We start from the raw sequence: 22279 nt of genomic DNA, 5'->3' as shown, positions 1-22279 counted from the left end.
AAAGCTTGCAGATCACTCTACTATATTTTGGTCCATGAATAAGAGTATCTTATTCATGTATATTATGTCTTTTTTTCCTTTACTATTTTCTATTGTGAAAAGAACAATTAATTAAGATTAATTTTGTTCTAAATCTGTTTATATGTGAAACTTGGGCCCTTGAGAAATGGGGCAATGATGATTCAGATCTAATAATCTGATAATTTCTGTTCTCAACAAAGTTTTCTTCCATTAGATGAAATCATTTTGATGTGCTTGATCCTTATAATATGTTTTACAAGGGAAACAAGGATCAAAACCAATCATGGTCAGAAGAATCAGTAAGATGTTGCCAGGTAGGAAAAACTGTCTCAAGAGAGATGAATGAAGCTTAAGGGAAAGAAAGGAAGGCCCTTGTTGCTTTGGCTTTGGAAACACCAAGATGGTGTTTGTCTGCAAATTTTAAATATATGGTTCAGGTCAGCTAGTACCTGTTTTTCCTTCTCACTGAAGAGCTACTGTTCAGTCCTAACCACCCAGTGTCTTGCAAGAGCAAATGTTAATACTACATGTCTTTGAAATAGAAAATGTGAAAATAATTATCCTTAATTACAAATACATAGAACATTCCTTGACTCTGAATTTCAAATTTTTTTTCAAAACTAATTTTGATGGAGAGCAATATGGAACCATGCCCATGTTCATACCCCTGACCCAGCAATTATAATTCTAGGTCTATATCCAGAAGAAATTATAAAAAAATGGAAAAATTTGTACATGTTCCAAAATATTCATAGCAGCTCTTTATGTAGCTGCAAAGAATTGGAAATTGAAGGGATGGATGCCCATCAGTTGAGGAATGACTAAACAAGTTATGGCACATGGAACTATGGAATATTATTGTTTTATAAGAAATCATAAATGGTAGGATTCTAGAGAAGCATGGAATGACTTACAGGATCTGATGCTGAGTGAAGGCAGCAGAAGCAAGAGAACAATGTACACATCAACAACATTGTGAGATGATCAACCTTGATGGAAGCAGCTCCTCTCAGCAATTCAGAGAGTTAAAACAACCATATTAGACTGGCCATAGACAATGTTTTCCCCATGAAGAGGAATAAAAACCAAACTAAAGAAAACCCAAAAACCAACCCTTCTAAATCTGTTAAACACTTTATAAAAATTATCTCTTCTATATCTCATCTCCTTAATCCCAATTCCTTGTACCAAAATGACTAATCTGTAATCATGTTCATCAAATATATGTATATACAGTGCTAACCTGACTGTTTGCTGCTGAGGGGAGGTGGGTAGGAAGGGAGGGTGGAAGGAAATTTTGTACTTTAAAAATATACATATGCATATGACTAAAAATAAATAAATAAATATTCAGTGAATACAAAGAAAAATGGCTGATTTTGAGTCTTTATTCACCCTAAATGTGAATACCTAGAGAAATAATTCACATTTCTTTAATTAACTAAAACCTCATTTAATTGTGTTTGGGAAAATAAATACTAAAAAGTGAAAAGTGGTATTAATCTCAATATATCATATTCTAAAATTTTCTTTCCTTGTAGTAGACATATATAATTTAGTCTGGGAATTCTTAGAATATAATCTAACATAAGCACATGCAAACATACATATACATCTGTGTATATTAAACATATGCATATTTTTGGGTATATACATACTCATATATGTATATGTGTTTACATAGGTACATATATCTTATATGTATATTTGTTTGTTTATATAGAGGAATGGAGAAAGAGGGGGAGGGATTCTAGACAATGGACAATGCTCTCTGATTTCCTGGTCACCAATGGAGAGAAATAAGACTGCGTCCTTGCTCCCATTCTTTTTTGCCATGATAATTTCATCCATGTTATCAAAAGCCTTCATTGAGGATGAACATGGTATCAAGGTCAGCTGTCACACTGCTGATAGGTAAGGTAAATTCTACAACCTGAAAAGGCTACAAACCAAGACCAAAGTGGAGGGAGTGTTGATGCATGACCTTCTGTTTGCAGATGATTGTGCACTCAATGCAGTCTCTGAAACTGATGCAACAAAGCATGGATCCATTCTCTGCTACTTTTGCTAACATTGACCTAACAATTAGCACCAAAATGCAGGTGCACCATCAGCCAGCACCACACCATCTATCTGTAGACCATCAATTACAGCAAATGGAGAAGCTTTGAGTACTGTGAACAAGTTCACTTACCTTGGCAATGTACTTTCCAGGTAGGTACACATTGATAATGAGGTTTTCATTTACATTGCCAGAACTAGCTCAGTATTTGGGAGGCTCCAAAAGAAAGTGTGGGAGAGAAGAGGTATTAGACCAAAAGGAAGTCCTACATTTACATATAGCAGTATCCCTGTGAAACCTGGACAGCCTACCAGCATCATGTCAGGAAACAGAATCACTCCCTTTTTAAATTGTCTTGGGAAATTCTGAAAATCACCTGGCAGGAGACGATACCAGGCACTAAAGTCCTTTCTTGAGCTAAACATCCAAGGATTCCAACAATACTAAAGAGAGCACAACTATGAAGGACTGACCATGTTGTTCGCATGCCAGGCCTATGCTTGCCAAAAAGACTATTTTATGGAGAACTTGCATAGGGCAAGCCTGTCAGAAGGGAACTCAGAAGAAGCAATATCAGGATACCCTGAAGGTCTCATTTAAGAACTTTGGAATTGATTGAGAATCAAGAGAGGGTGCTGTGCTCTATGAGCCAGGGAGAATTGAAGCAGCTCAAAGGAAATATGAATGTAAATAAGTTTAGAATAATCACCCCAGGTGTTCACATGAACTATTTGTGCCTGACCTGTGGTAGGGTATTCTAAGCTCATACTGATCTGAGCAGCCACAGTCACCCACACTATAACTCACCTTGTTATATAATTTTAGTCATCTTCAATAACAAAAAACATGAACTAATTAACATCCATCTCATATCATTTTACTCATCTTCAATAACAAAAATCATGAACTAACATGCTGATATAGGTGTGTATATCTTGTATATTTGTGTGTATATATGTAAATATAAATATATGTATATATTTGTGTATATGTATGGAGAAAGTGGGGGAAGGGATTGGGGAGAGATAGCCTCCCCCAATCCCAATTTCAAGAATCTACATAGTATTAACTACTGCTAGTCCCAAACTTTAAGTAATCAGAATTACTGATTTTCAGAGTTAATTATGCATACTTGACTAACAAATTTCATTTCACCATTAAATACATGAAAAAGACTTTAAGATAATGCCCAGATTATGAAAGGAATCTGGGGGTTGATTGAGAAGAACAGAGAGTACATTTCTCTACAATTTTTCTATATGTAAAGTCATCCATATTAAACCAAGTTAAGCTGTGCTAACTTGTGCTGGAATGGAAGACAGAATAGGAAAGAATACAAGGAAAACCCCTAAATCTTAGAAAATCAATTTGGTAGTTTGGTTTGTATGTTAATCCTGAGTAGGATCAACTATAAATCTAATCTCATTGATTATAAAAGCAAACAAAAAATCCAATAGTTTGAGTAGTTATGTGTGTGTGTGTGTGTATACACACACATATATGTATGTATATGTATGTGATATACACATGCATACTTAATATTTAAACACAGATATATCTTATTAAAACTTAAGTTCACTGAAATATTTAAGACATTGTTATACATAAACATGTATAGAAATAAACACACATTTAGTATATATATATATATATATATATATATATATATATATATATATATATATATATATATGTTCAGATGGTAGGAAAAATTTTTGGAAAGGAATGAACACTGAAAGGAAAGGTGTTTTTTCTTAGTTCACCAAAATAGTTCTTTAGAAATACAGAAAGAAGACACCATCATTAAGAGATATTTAGCAAGATAGAACTTAAGAATTAGACTTGAATTTTCTTCCATAAAAGTCAAAAAATTATTATCATCAACAGAGATTTTTCTTTTTAACCTTTTCATTGTTATTAAATCATTTCACTTGTGCTTTTCTTGGCAAAGATACTAAAGTGGTTTCAGTTTTCTTCTCCAACTCATTTTATGATAAATAAACTGAGGCAGATAGAATTAAATCACTTGCCCAGGGTCATAGAGCTGGTGTCTGAACAAATTTGAACACAAGAAGATGAGTCTTCACAATTTCAGCCCCGGAATTCTATCCACTCCACCACCTTATAAGAATTGAATCTAAATATGGAATAGTTTTTTTTAGTGAAGCATTTGGGGGGGGTTATAAACTGAGATTATGTACAAGAATTTTTTTCCTTTCTTTTCTCTTCTTCTGATTTTGGACTGTTATCTCAACATCCTAAGAGAGTAAAAGTTACTTTTTTTTTGCTTCAGTTTGGATTGATTCATCCCTCTTTAGATAATGTGGTGGGCCCTTGATCTTGTGGGTCACCATATCAATTCTACACTTAGTGGGGAGATCCAACTGACTTAGCCTACTGCAACTTAGAACTGCCTAGCTCAAAAGATCCACTAATCTCAGTCTTCCAGTAGAAGATACTCTACAGCCAGTAAGCATAGATTGTTTAAAAATCCTAAATTTATGAATAAATTTAAAGGAGAGAACAGTATTTATTCAGGAAGTTTGTTTTGCCATTGTCTCTTAAGACTGAAAAATTTAATCGATGAAGGTAACTTCCATTGTGATAGACCTGAGCTTTGTTCAGTCGTTTATCCTTCCTCTGATTATTCTACTTTTCTTCCTTTAGTTTTTATTTCTTGGACTCTTATATAGCATAATCTTCACTCTCTAGTAAATATTCTTGCGTTATCACAAAAGGACTGAAAAGTTGCTATCTTTGGAACCAGCTGATAAAACTTCTTTCAGTTCATTGTGCTTTGTGAATCAGACCAAAAAGGTTTCTTTTTAACTGGACAGAAACAGATGAGTGATAAGAGGTGGTGGCATCTATAAAATTCTGATATCTAAAATGTATTCATGAATTACATAAATGATTTATAAGTAGAGTAAAACAGTGGACTTGGTGAACAACCTTCTGGTAGTGAGTCTCTTTAAGCTTAGTTTGGTACTAGGTTCACAAATGTTATATCTCCTTATTGCAAACTCTCATTCTGTCTGTCTCTTACTCATCTCTCCTGAAATGAGAGAAACAGACAGAAAGACAGAGACAGAAAGAGACAGAGAGAGAGAGAGAGAGAGAGAGAGAGAGAGAGAGAGAGAGAGAGAGAGAGAGGTGGAGGAGTAGGTAGAAGAGAGAGATATTTAGATATTCTTCTACAGATTTAGTTATTTACAAATTTAAATGTGAGCTCCTTGAGGTCAGGGACTATTTTTTGACTTTTCGTTTATCCCTAGAAAATGGTACAGTTCCTAGAACAAAGGAAATAGCTGCTTTCTGACTGACTTAGAAATATATAGTCTCTTGCCACAGTCTTTTTTGAAGCTTAGAATCTGCTGGAGCAGTTTTCAAAAATAAAGTCACTTCTAGGCCCCAACAAGGCAAAATTTTTTTTTTAAAAAAGCAATGTCATGAGATAAAATATAGCAATAATGGTGATAATAATAGTAAATCATGTCACACTTTGAGGTTTGTAATTTATTTTATACATTATCTCATTAAAGATATATAAGTATATATATATATATATATATAATTTATGCCTTATCTTATTCAATTTTCACAATAATTCTATGGGGTGGGTGCTACCATTATATCCATTTTACAGATAAAGATACTGAGGCACAGAAAGGTATGATTCAACAATGTAACAATGGAAGGTAATATAACATGGAGGTAAAGTTAGAAGATACAGCTCTAAGCCAAAGGTTCTGTTTGGTTCTATGAAAATAATGTTACTAATATAGGATGCAGTCTTTGTGCAGTTTTAAACTATTAAAATCTGATGTGTATGATTCTGATTTTTCTGTCTATCCTCACGTTCTAATGAATGAGATCAGTCAAGTTCAAAATCTCATAGATTATGTTACTCACTACTTCTTCAAGAAACAGATGGAAGTAAAAAAAGTTTTGCCCCCAGATTCTCTTTGGGACTCTTAGGAACAGTTGTGAACTTACACATTTTTTTTTTTAGTGAATGTCATAACTCTACTGATCGAATCAAAGTCAGAGTGTGGGATGAAGATGATGACATTAAATCAAGAGTCAAGCAACATTTCAAAAAGGAATCAGATGATTTTCTGGGGCAAACAATTGTTGAAGTGAGGACACTGAGTGGAGAAATGGATGTCTGGTATAACCTAGGTAATTATCTGTTTAATGAATGAATTATATAATGGCTCCAAATTTGTTATGCAACTATATGTCCATAGGTAAACAACTATAGAATGTCTCCTAATGTTAACTGCTCTTGGATTTTGAGTTGTAGACTAAGCTTGGGAATGAAACAATGTAATTTACCTGGAAAGTAAAGATGCATGTTCAGAGGAAAGGGAAATGGGGTTGTATAACTCAACAGAAGATTAACATGCATTATGTTATAAAAACCCCTGATGTTCTAGGATCTGTGATTTCATTAAAGAAAGGAACTTCCTATGAAGACAATCTTTTCATTTATGTGATATGTAGTTTAGATATCTGTCTGAGACTGAGAGGTTAAGTTGTTTGCCTTTCATGCTAGTATCAATAAACAAACATACATAAGTATTTTCTGTATGCCAACTAATAAAAGATACTTTTAGCAAATTAATACCTGTCCTCAAGAGACTATCATTCTAGTAGGGGAGACATTATGTATGTAAATAGGTACATACAAAACAAAGTAGTTGTGGGAGCCAGGGATGGCTTCTTATAGAACATGACAGCATGTGTCAGGAACTGATCTTTCAGACTCAAATTGACCCTCTCTTCACTTTGCCAAACTATATCTCATGAGAAGTTTAAAATAATTATATCATTTTAAAAATATCTCCAAGAAATAAAATTCATTTGCAAAGATGTATGCCAGATTGTAGGAAATCAAATATCCAGCAAATGTGCTTTTATATTTTGGGACTTATTTGATTATGTTTCCCTAAGTGGAACCTGGCAATATTTTTTAAAAATGCATTTTGTAAAAAATAAAATAATAAAAAAATGCATTTTAGGTTCTTATTTTTTAAATTTTTATCAGGAAATAAATTCAGCAATAACCATACTTTAGACATCATAAAGTCACTTCCTGTTCTAATATTGATGAGTGATTTAGACATCTGAGAGGCAAGAACTTGTGGAAGCCAGAGTTCTCTGTGCAAATTCCGGATGACTTAAGCATAAATCTTTCCACTGACCTTTAAAAGCTTTGTTGCATGAGAGTCCGTTTCTTTATCTGTAAAATAAGGATAAAACAAAAACAGTGTAGTATCTACTCCTTAGGGTTATTGTGAAACTTCAATAAAAAAAATTTATGTAAAGTCCTTCAGAAAACTTTAAGTGGTTCAAATGGATAAAGTGAAGGACTTGGAGTCAAAAAGATTCCAGAGTTCAAGGTTGAACTCACTAGTTGTGACCTTAGACAAGTCACTGAACCTAGTATTTCCTTATTGTGGGGATAATAATAACATCTATTTCCCAGAGTCAGCATAAAGATAAGATGAGATTATCTTTATGCAGAACTTATATGAATGTTACTTATGATGTTGATGATAGTTGGTTTTATTATTTAGTTTCTCTATGGTTTATAATCTTTAGAGAGATACTTGGGGCCCTGACAAGTTAAGTGATTTGCCTAGAGACACAAAACCAATATATTTCAGAGGGAGGATTTATCTAGGCTTTCCTAACTTTTACATCAATTTTCTATCCATGATGAACATATTTGTATTGGTAGAGGATATTTAAGGACTTCCTATACTAATGAAACAGGTACACATCACTCTCCCACCCCTGAAGAAAAATTAAGTCACCTATTAAGCAAAAAAATTAAGGAAGAAAAAATCTAATTTATTTACCTAGGAGTTAGTTGTGTATAACTGTGCCCTTGACCACTGGCAAAATTAAGAGCTGCTATCTGCAAAAATCTGGTTTACAGCCCCACAGAACACTTTTCAAGAAATATCTCAATCACCAGAGCTCCTTTTAAAGAACTGACCCTAGAGACTTTTATTTAGCAAAAAAAAAAACCCATTTATTTATTTTAATTATGACGTTTTTAGTTAATCCTCAGTGAATCATTATCTAATATGAAATATTTGAAAAATTTCATGCTGGCAATAATTTCCCATTTGAAAATTTAAAGAAAAGCCATTGGAATCAATGAGAGTCTTCATTAGAAAGAAGGTGATTTTAAAGGTCTCATGCATGCCATAATTCTAATTCTAATTGCATTTGAATTGTTACCTAGCATAAAATTTCAGGGTACCTACTACTTGAAAGAAAAAAAATTAAAAGAAAAGTCTAAAAATACTATAAAAATTTTCTTTGTAGGTAAATAGATACTTTGAAAATGCCTGTGGTTACTTGACAGGTGTTTTTTTCCCCTTTCTTAGGTAATAAAATGCTCTCAGTTACCTAATCTTTTTAAGAAAATAATATTAATTTGTTCTGTACTTTGAGGACTAGCTTGCTAAACAAGAGTAAACTTCAAATCAAATAATGTCCAATTATCTGGAATTACTGAAATCTGAGTCCTTAAGGTTAAACTATATTTAGAATATTTGTCTCTGTATATGACCAAAACTGCTTGACTGTCTTTAAATGTATTCTGAAATGACTGTGATTTAGACTGAGGGCTTCCTCAGTTTGTTATTTTGATTAATTATTTGTGAAAAGAATAAATAAGTATGTAGAGCTTTGCTGAAGAACCTGAGAGTGCTCTTAATAATACAATTCACATAACTAGAATTTGCTCTATAACTGTGATACAAAGTACCACAGAAGCAGAAACTTTTCTTTCCTTGCTATCATCCTTTGATCCTTTTTTTCTTAATGTTATTGAGATATTTCTTTAATAAAGAAGAGATTTTTGATTAGATGGCACAGAGAATAGAGTTGGATACCTGAGTTTAAATCCAGATTCTGACATTTAAAAGCCATATGGCTCACAAAACTTCTGCCTCAATTTCCTCCTAGTTACTTACAGGGTATCTTTAACAAGGATAATATGAAATGGCATTTGCAAAGAACTTTGAAAACTTTAAAGTGTTATAATTGCTACTTATCTATAATTTACTGTCATAATCATCATCATTATTTTTATTATTATTAATATTACAGTAGATAAAATTCCTTGGAACACTGAATCCATAAAAATAAATATCCTTAATCTGTATTCTCCTTTTCTTTTAATTCAGCATCCACAGCACTATATTAAATAAGAATCCTGAAAAACATACAAACAAAAACAAACAAAATTTTTAAATGCTTCCAAAAATAGAATTTACTTCTATAAAATGTGGGAATTGGGATGTAGAAAGGAGATTGGAATAATAATGATTGAAATCAAAAAGCTGTGAAAACAGCCCTGAGGCTCTGAGAGGATAATCTAGTAACTAATATATATCAAGTTGTTTGAATTTTCTTTTTGGCTTCAAAATTTCAAGAAGAGATTCAGACCTAGACTGTTGAAAAATAAAGTAAAATAAAAGATTTTATTTTCAGCAATTGAGATATCTCATGCTATTGGCACACCTAAAGGGGAGTATCAGTGAAATTTAGTTTCCCTTTTAAAATTCAAAAGAATAAAAATAGGTAGCATGAATTATGTAGAATTTCAAGATAGATGGTTGGGGTCTCCCTCCACCTATGAATTTTAGAACCTTGTCTCTGAGGTTAACTCAGGATCACTCAATTACTACTTAACTAATTTTGACTCCTAATCCAACTTTCTTTACTTACCATAATATTTTTTATGACTATGGCTAGGTCTCAATTAGTGCCAATAACTCCACTTGAACTGGTCATGTTATTCAAATATGAACTATGTATTTCCATTCCTGTAATTAGTTACCATATTTTTAAATTTCAGTTTATTTTCATATTTCAGTGTAATTGCAGATATCATGAATTCTAATGTGGTTCAGGGAATTCACAATTTCCTGTCATTGGGTTGTATAGCATGAAATTATACTTAGGTTTAGGTAAAGATGGAGTAAGTCAGTGAAGAATACTTCTTACCATTGACTCCTTGTTATTTAACCTTTCTGGTCATATTTTCTAATTTGTAAATAAAGCTACTATGATTTTGCTTCTATCCCTCCTTTCAACTATGTATATCATCATTCTTTTTGCTTTCCTTTATTTCTCTTCTGCCTCCATTTTCACTTCAAATTTAGAAGCTTCTGATATCTTCCAAACAGCTGAGAGAGAGAGAGATCCCCAATCATTCATTTTATTTGTTAAAATTTCAGAGCAAAATGAAACTTCTATTGTATCCATAAACATCAATGACCTTACCTTCATTTGCCCCATTAGTTTGGATGATTTCCATTACCATCCTGATTATCACCTTTGTCAGAATCCTAAACATGATAAATATACCTATATCCATCTATAGAAGTATCTGCTATTATTAAACATGTTGACTTGTGTTAATGATACTGTTACTCCAGTAGTTAAAGTATTTGTGAGTTCATTGGTGACAAACATCTATAATGACTTCTCCACATCCTAGTAGACGGTATTCATCTATTGTATGGATAAAAAAAATATTCATTACCTGTTGACCCACCCCATTCTAGATGTTGACTCTGAGAGGACTTAGAACTTGACTTGAACTGAAGGTGGGTCTTTTGTAGCTGGACAACTATGGTTGTGAAACTATGCAGGTATTGTCAGACTCAGTATGTTGGTTAGTTTTGTTGAACCACTTTTTTCCAATCTCTTTTTATTCTTTGTTACAAAGTATGGCTCTCTGAGTAGGGACAGGGGATATAAAAACGAAATATAGCAATTTTCTAAGAAGCATTTAGTAATTGAAGGGGATCTTAGCAATCATATACAGAAATAGGGATTTCATTTTAGAATCTGACTAAAGTGAATCATGATTACTCAGTGGACATATCTGATAGAGTTAGAAATATTCACTTTTAATATATTTAACTTGCTTTGAGCTTATAAATTCTTGTGACATAGAATTATGGTACTGCTGAAAATGACTAACCAATTTCTTTTCTTTTCATCAGAGAAACGGACAGATAAATCAGCAGTATCTGGTGCCATTAGGCTGAAAATCAATGTTGAAATAAAAGGAGAGGAGAAAGTTGCACCATATCATATACAGTATACATGTTTGCATGAGGTAAGTAAATCAAATATAATTGAATATCATATGTGGATCTCTAGGATATTGTGTTTATTAAATGTCTACATTGTGTAGATTCTGGTATTAGATAATGCTAATGGGAAGTGCAAAAAATTAACTTAGTCATAGCACAGCATTCCCCTGAAGTCTTTTGTTGGTCAATACAGACTGAATGCCCCTCACTTCTCCAAATTACTTTTTTATTTACTTACATATGAATTGTTTCCATGAATATAATATATTCCCATTGATGGAAAGATCATTTATCTTTTGTCACTTTACCACTTGTGCCTAGTGTAGTGACTGCCACATATATGTGCTTAATAAATTCTAGATGCATGCATGAATGAATAAATGGTTAGGTAGAGAATTTTGCTTAGAGAACTTGCAGTATAAGGGAAACTTAGCTAACACAACTTACCCTTTTAATGAACCATCTTTTTATCTTTTGGGGAAGGAAACAGATTTTAGAGAACCTGAAATTTATTTAGTGTATAGAACTGATGATGTGAAATTCCCTTCACCAAGGCAGAATATTTTTTTTAGAAAGATTTCATTTATTTTCAGTTTTACAATTTTTCCCCTAATCTTGCTTCCCTCCCCCATCCCCCACAGAAGGCAGTCTGTTAGTTTTTACATTGTTTCAATGGTATACATTGATCTAAGTTGAATGTGCTGAGAAAGAAAGCATATCTTTAAGGAAGAAAAATGAAGTATAAGAGACAGCAAAATAACATAATAAGATAATGTTTTTTCCCCTAAATTAAAGGTAATAGTCCTTGGTCTTTGTTCAAACTCTGCAATTCTTTCTCTGGATACAGATGATATTCTCTATCACATATAGCCCAAAATTGTCCCTGATTGTTGCACTGATGGAATGAGCAAGTCCATCAAGCTTGACCATCACCCCCATGTTGCTGTTAGGGTATACAGTGTTTTTCTGGTTCTACTCATCTTGCTCAGCATCAGTTCATGCAAATCCTTCCAGGCTTCCCTGAATTCCCCTCCCTCCTGGTTTCTAATAGAACAATAGCATCCCATGACATACATGTACCACAGTTTGTTAAGCTATGCCCCAGTTGAAGGACATTCACTTAATTTCCAATTCTTTGTGACCACAGGGCTGCTATGAATATTTTTGTACAAGTGATGTTTTTACCCTTTTTCATTATCTCTTCAGGGTATAGACCAATAGTGGTATTGCTGGATCAAAGGGTATGCACATTTTTGTTGCCCTTTGGGCATAATTCCAAATTGCTCTCCAGAAAGTTTAGATGAGTTCAGAGCTCCACCAAAAAGGCAGAGTCATTTTTAATCTTGAAGATTTGCCTAGAATATTAGAAAGACCTAGAATTTGCTAATGATTTTCTCATAGTGACACATAGATCAGTGACAGAGTGAGAACCAAGTCTTCTTGACTACATGGGTGGTCTTGTTTTCACCATGTTATTTCTCATCAAAATTATGAATGTGAAAAATATCAAAACATATTGACATATTTGGAAGACTTCATGAAAGTGGTGAATCAAGTAGTAATTTGAAGGTAGAAAGTAACAGTGGTTTAACTGATATTAAGTAAGAGAAGAGTCAGTTGATAAAAGGCCTTGGAGCTCAAAATGTATTCTTTAGATGTAGTTCAGAACATTAAGAGACCTTGTATAGAGCTAGAATAACTAAGTATTCATAAATTGATTAATGACTTACTTCACAATTTAAAAGTAGAACAGTGCTTCTCACCTGGAACCTAGTTGTTGAAAAAGATTCTCTTAAGGTACTTTTTTCCCTACTCTTTCAAAAGTATGAAGTGAAATATAATTATTGAATTTAAGTCTGTAATTAAACATTTATTAAGCACCTTCCAGTGCCAGGAGCTGTGCTTTTATGTTCACCTCAACATTTCTTCTACTTGGAAAGTGACTGCCATATTTGAAAGAGGTACGCCAGTGTCTTAAAAGAGGCCCATTTGCATACACTAGGGCTTCCCTTCCACATGTTTTGTAGTAGGGGCAAAGATGAAATAAACAATTTTTGAATAAATCAGAGTATGTGGTCATCATATGAATATGATGAGGAACAAAGGTGAAGAGATGCATTTATCTAGATGTTTTCATTTATAGTGGCTTCCTGGACATTTAAAGAAATTTAGAGAAATTTAAAGAAATAATTATGACTTTTGTTTTTGACAATAACTTTCAGAAATATAGAAGATCATAGTTTTAAGAATATACAGGTTATCTAATCTACTACCTCATTTTTCTAAATGAGGACCATGGGCCCAGATAGAATAAAGGACTTTGCTAAGGTCACTCAGGTAGCAAATGGCAGGGGCAGGATTCTAACCCAGGCCCTTCCTCTGACTGCAACAGCTTTTTCACTTGTCTAAACTATAATTATATAGAACTATTCCATAAAATTTAAGTGATTTAACTCACAAAGTTACTTGGATTTCAAGTCCCACTATGACAATAATACCAACAATAGTAGTAGCATATTTATATGGTACTTTAAGTTTTACAAAGGGGTATTTCATTTAATATGTACATATATATATATATATATATATATATAATTTCAATCTTAATAGATAAGTGTTTTCATTATCTTCATTTTATAGATAATAACACTGAGTCAGAGAGAGACTAAATAATTTGTCTAAGGTTACACTGATAGTATAGTATATATCTGAGACAAGATTTGAACCCAGATCATCTTGACTTCAAATCCATTCCTCTTGTCCCTCTGGACCAGTGGTCCTTAATTTTTTTTGTGTCATAGAACTCTTGTGCAGTCTGGTAAAGCCTGTGGACTGGTTTTCAGAATAATCTTTTTTAAATGCATAAAGCAAAATACATATGACTGAGTAAGAAATCAATTATATTAAAATACAATTATGAAAGTTCATCTTATTAAAAAAGTTCATAAAATACAGCCCCCTCTACCTCCAAGTTAAATGCCTCTATTTAAAACATAGTTCCTTTCTGTTCCAGAAATTTGAATCAGTTTTTTTTAATTTCACAAAAGTTCTTTGACTTGCATGAAGGAAAGGAAGTTATAACACCAGAATATAGGAAGAGAAGAGGCCCATTAAATGGTACTACTTATATAGATTTTATTTCTTATTCCTTTATGCTGGTTCCAGAACCAGAAGAGGATGTGATATTAGATAGCATTCTCCAACTGACAGCTTATGTCAATACTACAATCCCTTAATATTCTGAAGTATTGTGGAGTCCTTGACTGAGTTATTAGTAAAAGTCTAGAATACTTGACTTTAGCTTTATCTGTATTATTTTGACACTCCTATACAATATTTACCTATTCTTTGTTTTCATATAGTCATAAAGACCAGATTGTTCCCCCAGGCTCAGTATTTGACTGGAAGTCCAAGGAAGTCATATCAGTTAATCAATTTATGCTTAGCAATTCAAAAGCATATGCATTGTCAGTATTTCTCAGCACTAGCAAATTTTACCTATAGGGACTTTCTTGTTGGCCTGAAGATAGTTTTCTTGCAGGGAAGATAGATGTCAAAAATGTTTTTGAATAAACCATTTGATGAAGTAGGTCCATGTAGATGGCTAGAATTGAAAGCAGGAATGTTTCTGAAGGAAAGGAAGGGTTGGATTAAAAATGTGCTGTGTTCTTGTTGCTATTTTCCCAGGAGAATTAAAAGACAGACACTAGGTAAGAAACCTTTAGAAGCAAAAAATAATATGTATTTTGCTGTGAATTATATTTAAACAGTTCTGGTCTCCATTAAGGAATCCCTGAACAATTCAAAACCCTCTTATCTTTAGAACCTGTTCCATTACCTGACTGAAGTTAAATTTAATGGTGGAGTGAAAATTCCAGAAGTCAAAGGAGATGAAGCCTGGAAGGTTTTCTTTGATGATGCATCCCAAGAAATAGTAGATGAATTTGCAATGCGTTATGGAATTGAGTCTATTTATCAAGCAATGACGTGAGTATAGCAATTGTTTTGGATCTTTTTTTTTAAAGCTCTGAGAGAATCTAAAGGAAAAGAGAGAAATCTCACATCTGTATTGCCCTTTTTAAAATGAAATTCTGATCAGAGTTGGTAATATCAAGCCAACTACAATTTGGAAAAAAAATAAAGAGATAAAGAGTTTGGTAGTCTCTCATCCTTCATTTTTTCCCACTGTCACTTCCCATGCTACAGATTGAAGATATCTTTGCCTTTGTGAAAGCTCTGTTGAATATCTTTATATTGGTACCTTGGTACTTTAGGCATGTTTTCTAATTTATTGCTTTTTTAGCTTTTTTTAAAAGGAATGTTTTAAAATTTCAGAAAATTATAAAAACTAATTTTGATCTGAAAACACATTACAATTCAAAAATGTAATGTCTATGTAAAGTTTAGTTTCCAAAGGTATTAATTGGGCACTTAGTTTGATCTTCAAGTGCCATGTTTTATTTTGTTCTTATTTTTTACAAGAGATGTAAAACAATCCTTTGCCTATTCAGTAATGATTTCTGAATGATGTTCTGTATCGTTCTGTAATACTTTGTAATTTGTCCAGCTTCAATCATTGACATCAACCTAGAAGATTGACAGAATTCATGGTTGCCATTTTTTTCTTTGAAAAACAAGTTTTACCAATGTCTTTTATAATAAGATATTTTAAGGAAAAAACAAACAAAAAAATAATAAAACAGTAAAGCCAACACAGTTGACAGTGATTACAACTAATAGCAAATGTCCCATTGCTGTACACCTCCCCACCTTTCCCTGCTTGCAAATGGGATGGAAAAGTTATTAATCATCTGTTCTTTTGAATTGGGATTGGTCATTGCATTTCCCATAAGTTGATCTGTTTTTTAGTCTAATTTTCATTTGTAGCTACATAGTAGTTGCATTTATCATAGTCCTATTTATATGTTCTTCAGTTTCCATTACTTCACATAAGCCTTCCTATGTTTCTTAAATCTGTTATTTAATATGATAAAACATTGTTGCATAATAAATTGACATTTACATTTTTAAATTGGTAATTCCCTCCCTCTCCATTTGATCTAGCATGTTTGTTTTAAATAAAGAATATACCTTATTAATAGGTATTACTTGCTCCTACCTTGCTCATCTATTATCTTTAGTAATGTGAATGTGAATATCATGTTTAATGATCTATTATACACATTATTTTTAATATTACTTACATTATATAATTAAATTATATAATTTACACACATACATAGATATATATATATATATATATATATATACATATATTAAGAAATATACTCCATTCTAAATAAAGAGGTTAGGAAAGGGATGGTATGTAAATTAAGAATCTATATTCATATGAAAAATTCCAAAAATCAGAGTGAAGAATCATGATAAGTAGAATTTAATTAGAAGTCAAAGGAGAGAGAGAAACAAATTTGAACATGCTATGAACCACCTTATCTTTATACTGGTAAGGACAGAACAAAAATTACTAACAAGGAGTTAATATCAATGATATGAAATAGTAAGCCTAAGTGTCTTGATGAATTTAAGACACCTGGATTAGATAACATGTTCTTAAGCACATACACAAAATTAAATTTACAAGAATAAGAGAGGGGAGATTTGATTTGTATGGCATTGAATAAATGTATTTTAAAGTAGAAATGCCATTTTTATTATATTGACTCAGTCTAACCTTGATAAATTAAAATTTTTCCAGTGGTGTAGATCTGACTTTATTTGTGTGAAGAGTGGTTTGTAATTGTCCTCATATAGTTATTGGATTTGTCTTGGTAGATAGACGGCCAAGTGTTTTATATTGTCTAAACCTATTTTTAAATAGAGTTTCTACTTCAATCCTAATCTCTTTTAATTAGATTTATTTTTGCTTTTGCTTTGCAATTGCTACCCCTTCTTTTTTTGTTTCAAATGAAGTACAATATATTATGATCCAGTCCTTATCTTTACTCTGTGCTTCAAATATGTTTCTTGTAAAAAAATATATTGTAGGATTCTGGTTTTTTTAATCCATTTTGTTGCTTCTATTTTATTGAGGAATAGATATATAACCATTGTTATTAATGAAATATAAGCTTTTGAGTGGGCTATAAACTTAAAATGAATTAATGCAAAATGACTTTCAGAAATGTTTATATAATTTTGGAATATAGGAGAAGACAAAACCAGTAGAAATGCAGAGGAAACTGTTTTATTGTACTCAAGTATTGTGTTCAGTTCTAAGCACAAAAGTTTAAGAAGGACACTGATAAACCATGTCCAGAGAATGCAGTCATAATGTTTTAAGGCATTGATTCCATGTCATATGAGGATCAATTGAAGAAACCAAATATATTTACCCTGGAGAAGAGAAGACTTGGACATGAAGCTGTCTTCAAGTATTTGAAAGTATTTCACAGATAGGAAGAGTTAAATTAGTTTTATTTTCCTACAAATGATCAAGCTAGGAACCATTGGTAGAAGTTGACAATTTAAGTTAAACATAAAGAAAATTTCACAATGAAATAAGTTATCTAAAATGTAAAAGTCTTCCTCAAGAAGCAGTGGGTTTCATTTCTTTGGATGTCCTCAAGCTGAAGCTGGACAGTCATTCATTGAATTTTTTATAATTGGAATATATTTTGTTTTATGGGTTGAATTAAATGACTGATGAGATTCCTTTCTTTTCTCAAATATTGTGAGTTTTGAATGTCATACAATGTCTTCAGCCATTCAACAATCAAGGGCACTCATATGTTTCCAGATTTTTTTTACTTCATAAGTGTCCAACTGTTCTTCAATTTGTTCTTACCAATGGATGTCTACCTTTAGCTTTTCCCTTCCTGCTCTGTAGCATAGCTCTAACATGAGCTCTCATGCTATCCTCAACATTGTATCCTTCTCTTGTAATTTAGAAAAGCCTAGTTTATAGGTAGGTATTTTTTGTTTTTGTTAGAAATTGGGTACACTTTTCTAATTCATGAGATATACTAATGATGATAATGTACTGTGCTCTTGAATTCTGCCTTTCACTATGCCAATTAATTAGTGATTTTTCACATTAGCATATTGCTAATGGTAGAACTTTAATGCAATTAAAATAAAAGAACAACTAATGGTTTAGAGTAAAGTAAACATTTTCCCATGGACATAGCTAAATTTAAAAAAAAAAAAAACAGCAAAATTGCTTCAGAAAAGGATCCCAGGGCATCTAGGTAGAGCAGTACATAGAGCACCATTCCTGGAGTCAGGAGGACCTGAGTTCAAATCCACCCTCAGGCACTTAATAATTGCCAAGGCCTTGGGCAAGCCACCCATTGCCTTGAAAAAAAAAAGCCTAAAAAAACAAAAGAGGATTCCAGAGACAGCTGTTGGCTAAACTGCTTTTAAAAATCACCTTAATTGTATTGTTTTCATTGCTATTCTTATTAGTCATGAAGAAGCTTAAAATTTTACCCCTATTCACATAGAACAAGACAAGTAGTCAAGTTGAAAAGAGGAAACATAGCATTCAGTTTCATGCAATATTTTTTATCACATTCTTCCCTTTCTTTCTCTTTCTGCCTAGCAGCCCCAGCAGGAAACACTGATGCTCATGGGGTAAAAAGTACAGAGTTGGGTACTCTCAGGTTGACAGAATATTGATTATATGTAGTACCTACCCTCATGAAGATAATTTAGGAGCGAGTCAAATTCATATAAAAATGTAAATGTAAAATTTACTAAACCACAAATCTGAATCAACAGTCTAAAAGTAGTTCACTCATCATAATTATGAGCAATAAGTTTGTTCTGTAGAACATCAGGTTAAAAACAGAAGGGACAGCTTCAAAAGTTTTGAATCATAGTTGAACAATGATTAACAGTAAACACAATATGAAAGTCATATTCATCTCAGTGAGGAGGTAACCATGTATTCTTAATTACTGAGTCAACAAAATGGAAAATCTAGCAGTTTGTACCATATTGGAAAAGTTTGAGTATTGTCCTAGAAATGAATAGATTATTTCTTTTTTGTAAGAACAGTACTAGACAAATGACAGAAAAGTTTTTCACTAATAGCAAGGCATTTAATGATGCATTCTTTGACAATTAAATGAAGAAAAATACAGAATGATCCACATTTTGAACAGGCAACTTCTAATTCCTCAGTAATGGAGGAATGGGATGCTAAGATAAACCTACTTTATACAATGTTTATAGACCTATAGACAATTGATCTTGCACTATTAATGTGATTTCCTTGTCCAGTTACTGATAGAAATGCCGCTTGAGGAAGTAAATCATCTTTCTTGAAATTCTTGCTATTTATGAAAACAGAAGATAAAAATGTTTTAGATAAAAGACTAAGACATTTCTTCTTGAAGAGACAAATGAAGAAGTTGGCATCTTGCTTTTCCTGTGCTTCAAGAGACAATAAGAAATCTTACTTTATGAGTCATGTGACTACATTTTAGTGTAGTGCTCATGTTAAGCATTAGCAAAAAAGATTGGCATGAAGGTAATTATAGTTTATGCTCTAAAATCTGTCTTAGAGGTGGAAAAGTCTACAAATAATGACAAAACTCTCCAAATTAAGTCAACATATTTTAATTCTCACTAATTTCAGTACAAGAGTGAATATAGCAAAATATACTCAGTGTAGCCTCTGAGTCTGGGTTACAACAGTTTATGGATTGATTCCCTGTTCCTTATGCTAATTTTGGTCTGCCAATTAATATAGATCCTCCACCAGCCAGCACCATGCCATTCATATGTGGAACCATCAGTTACTCCAAAAACTCTTTTTGCTTTCAAGGATGTCTACATAGATGATAAGCATGATGTCACAGCTACCCCAGTATTTGGAAGATTCTAAAAAAAAAATGTAGATGAGGAGAGATTATCTCCCAAACTAAAAGTCTACAAAAATGTTTTGTTAAACTCATTATTAAATGCCTGTGAAACCTGGATGGTATACCAGCACTATGAAACTGAATTGCTTCTGTTTGAACTGTCTTAGCAAGATTTTGAAAATCATCTGGCAAGTTAGGTACTGGACACTAAAGTACTTACTTGAACTGAAGTCTGGACTTTCAGACTCTACTGTGGAAGGCACAACTCTAACAGTTTGGTCATATTGTTCAAATGTCGAACATATTTTACAGAGAACTCACATGAAACAAGCACTCAAATGGAGATCAGAAGAAGTAACACAAGGATACTCTCAAAGCTTCTGAAGAACTTTGGAAATGATTGTGAGATATGGGAGAAACTGGCATAGGATCACCCAGTACACATCAAAGAAGGTGCTGTACTCTTTGAACAAAACAGAATTATGGTAACTGAAAAGATGTGTGAATTTAAAACCATCATCACTTCAAATGTTCATATGTATCATTTGTGTCTGGTCTGTGATAGAGCCTTTCAAGCTCATATGCAAGCTCAGATCAGTCACATTCAGACACATTGTACTTTGATCCCAATATACAGATGTCATTTTGGTCCTCCTTGAGAATGATGGATAACCACCAACAAATTGACTATAATCGGAGAGAATATAGTATTCTACTATGCTTCTGTTTTCTTTTTTGTTTTTTTTTTAATGGAAATGTGTTTGTCAAATCCCCTTACCCCTTCATGGAGGACATAAAATACAGAGTCCCAAATGTCCCAGAATGCCTAGGGATCCCCTTTAGATATTGCATACAACCAGATGCTTCTGTTTTCATGTTGCATTAAAATGATGCATCAAGTTATGGACATATTTTAGAGAATGTGATCACACAGAAAAAAATTGATGAAAGATGCTTATATCTAACTATCTATCTATCTATCTATCTATCTATCTATATATATATCCCATATTACAATACTCAATTCCATCAATAGTTGTTCTAGTGTCCTTTATTCTCGAAAAGGACCATGACAATAGGAAGGTGCTGTGAGTTACAAGGGAATTAGACTTAAGTGTGGTAATGCTGTGTACCAGTCACACTTTTTCCTCCTCTAGGACAACAGCATCCCATGGCAAGATGGAGATCAGGAAGATTGGAGATAGTCCTGGATACAGTAGGAAACCTTGACCTTTGAAGCTAAAATCTCTCCCAGGTCTCAGTTTGACTGAGGCAATGCAAATTCAGTGATTAAGTCTAAGGAAAAGATTCTATCAGTATATATATCCTGTACATATGCCACAGAAGAGAATTTACTTGACCCCCCCAAAAAAGAGAGTAAGCTTTTACATTTAAAAAATTATCTAGTGCTTTTAAAAAAATTCATATCAATTTATTTTAAAATATCAATATTCTAAGTGGAATACCCAAAACAACAAAATATATAATCAGAAATATATAATCTTACCCTACTATTTCTAGGAGACATAATTCTTCTCCCCCTTCCCACCACTGACTCATTCTATATAGTGTTGTCCCAGCTTCAACTCCAAAATCCCTCCCAGACTTCAAGTATTTTGGCTTCTCTAAGTTTCGCTATCAAGCTGGCTGACTGCAACATCCTTTCTGGAATATTTCTCCAAGGTAGCCATAGCTTATGCTCCCAACTCTGCAGTTCCATGACTGCCAGCAATTGAAAATGAGGAAAGAAAATAAAGAATAGAAAAATACACCCTCAGTCTCATTTCTGAGAGCTCAAAATCTAGAACAATGTCTCACCAGCTTAAAAATCAAAGAAAACAATTCATCAAAGGAGCTAACCACACCCCCTCCAAGGAGTAAGCAAAATGATCCTCAGGATCTGGGCATGCTCCAAAGACTGCATACACAGGCATTGCCTGGGGTCTTGAGCAGTGTGTGTACGTGTAGTGTAGTTATCTATATCTATATCTTTATGTATATGTATATCTGTATATCTATCTCTATATGTATATAACTTTTAAAAAAAAGAAAGGGTCAGAAACAAATCTTACTGACTCAAGGTATCCTTTATGGCAAGCTGCCATTCTTAAGTAGGAAAATATGAGATAGACAGACACATATAGAGATTACAAAGCAATATGTCATCTTATATTTGTAAACTGAGTGCATTGAATTTGGTGCATCAGCACAATAAAATCCAAAGTATAATTTGACTA

General features: G+C 32.8%; 1 protein-coding gene across 1 annotated transcript in view; it reads left to right on the top strand.

The window, feature by feature from the left end:
• The window catches only part of UNC13C (unc-13 homolog C), a 386872-nt gene that overhangs the window by 60139 nt on the left and 304454 nt on the right, over positions 1-22279 (top strand). Inside the window, exons 4-6 of the mRNA XM_074236225.1 lie at positions 6096-6265; positions 11122-11237; positions 15038-15201. Of these exons, the coding sequence (XP_074092326.1) occupies positions 6096-6265; positions 11122-11237; positions 15038-15201 (450 nt within the window). The remainder of the gene's footprint in view (positions 1-6095; positions 6266-11121; positions 11238-15037; positions 15202-22279) is intronic.

This window comes from Macrotis lagotis, chromosome 4 (genome assembly GCF_037893015.1).
Source record: "Macrotis lagotis isolate mMagLag1 chromosome 4, bilby.v1.9.chrom.fasta, whole genome shotgun sequence".
Classification (NCBI taxonomy): Eukaryota; Metazoa; Chordata; class Mammalia; order Peramelemorphia; family Peramelidae; genus Macrotis; species Macrotis lagotis.
Note: the sequence above shows the minus strand (reverse complement) of the source record. Positions and strands in the feature narration are given on the sequence as shown.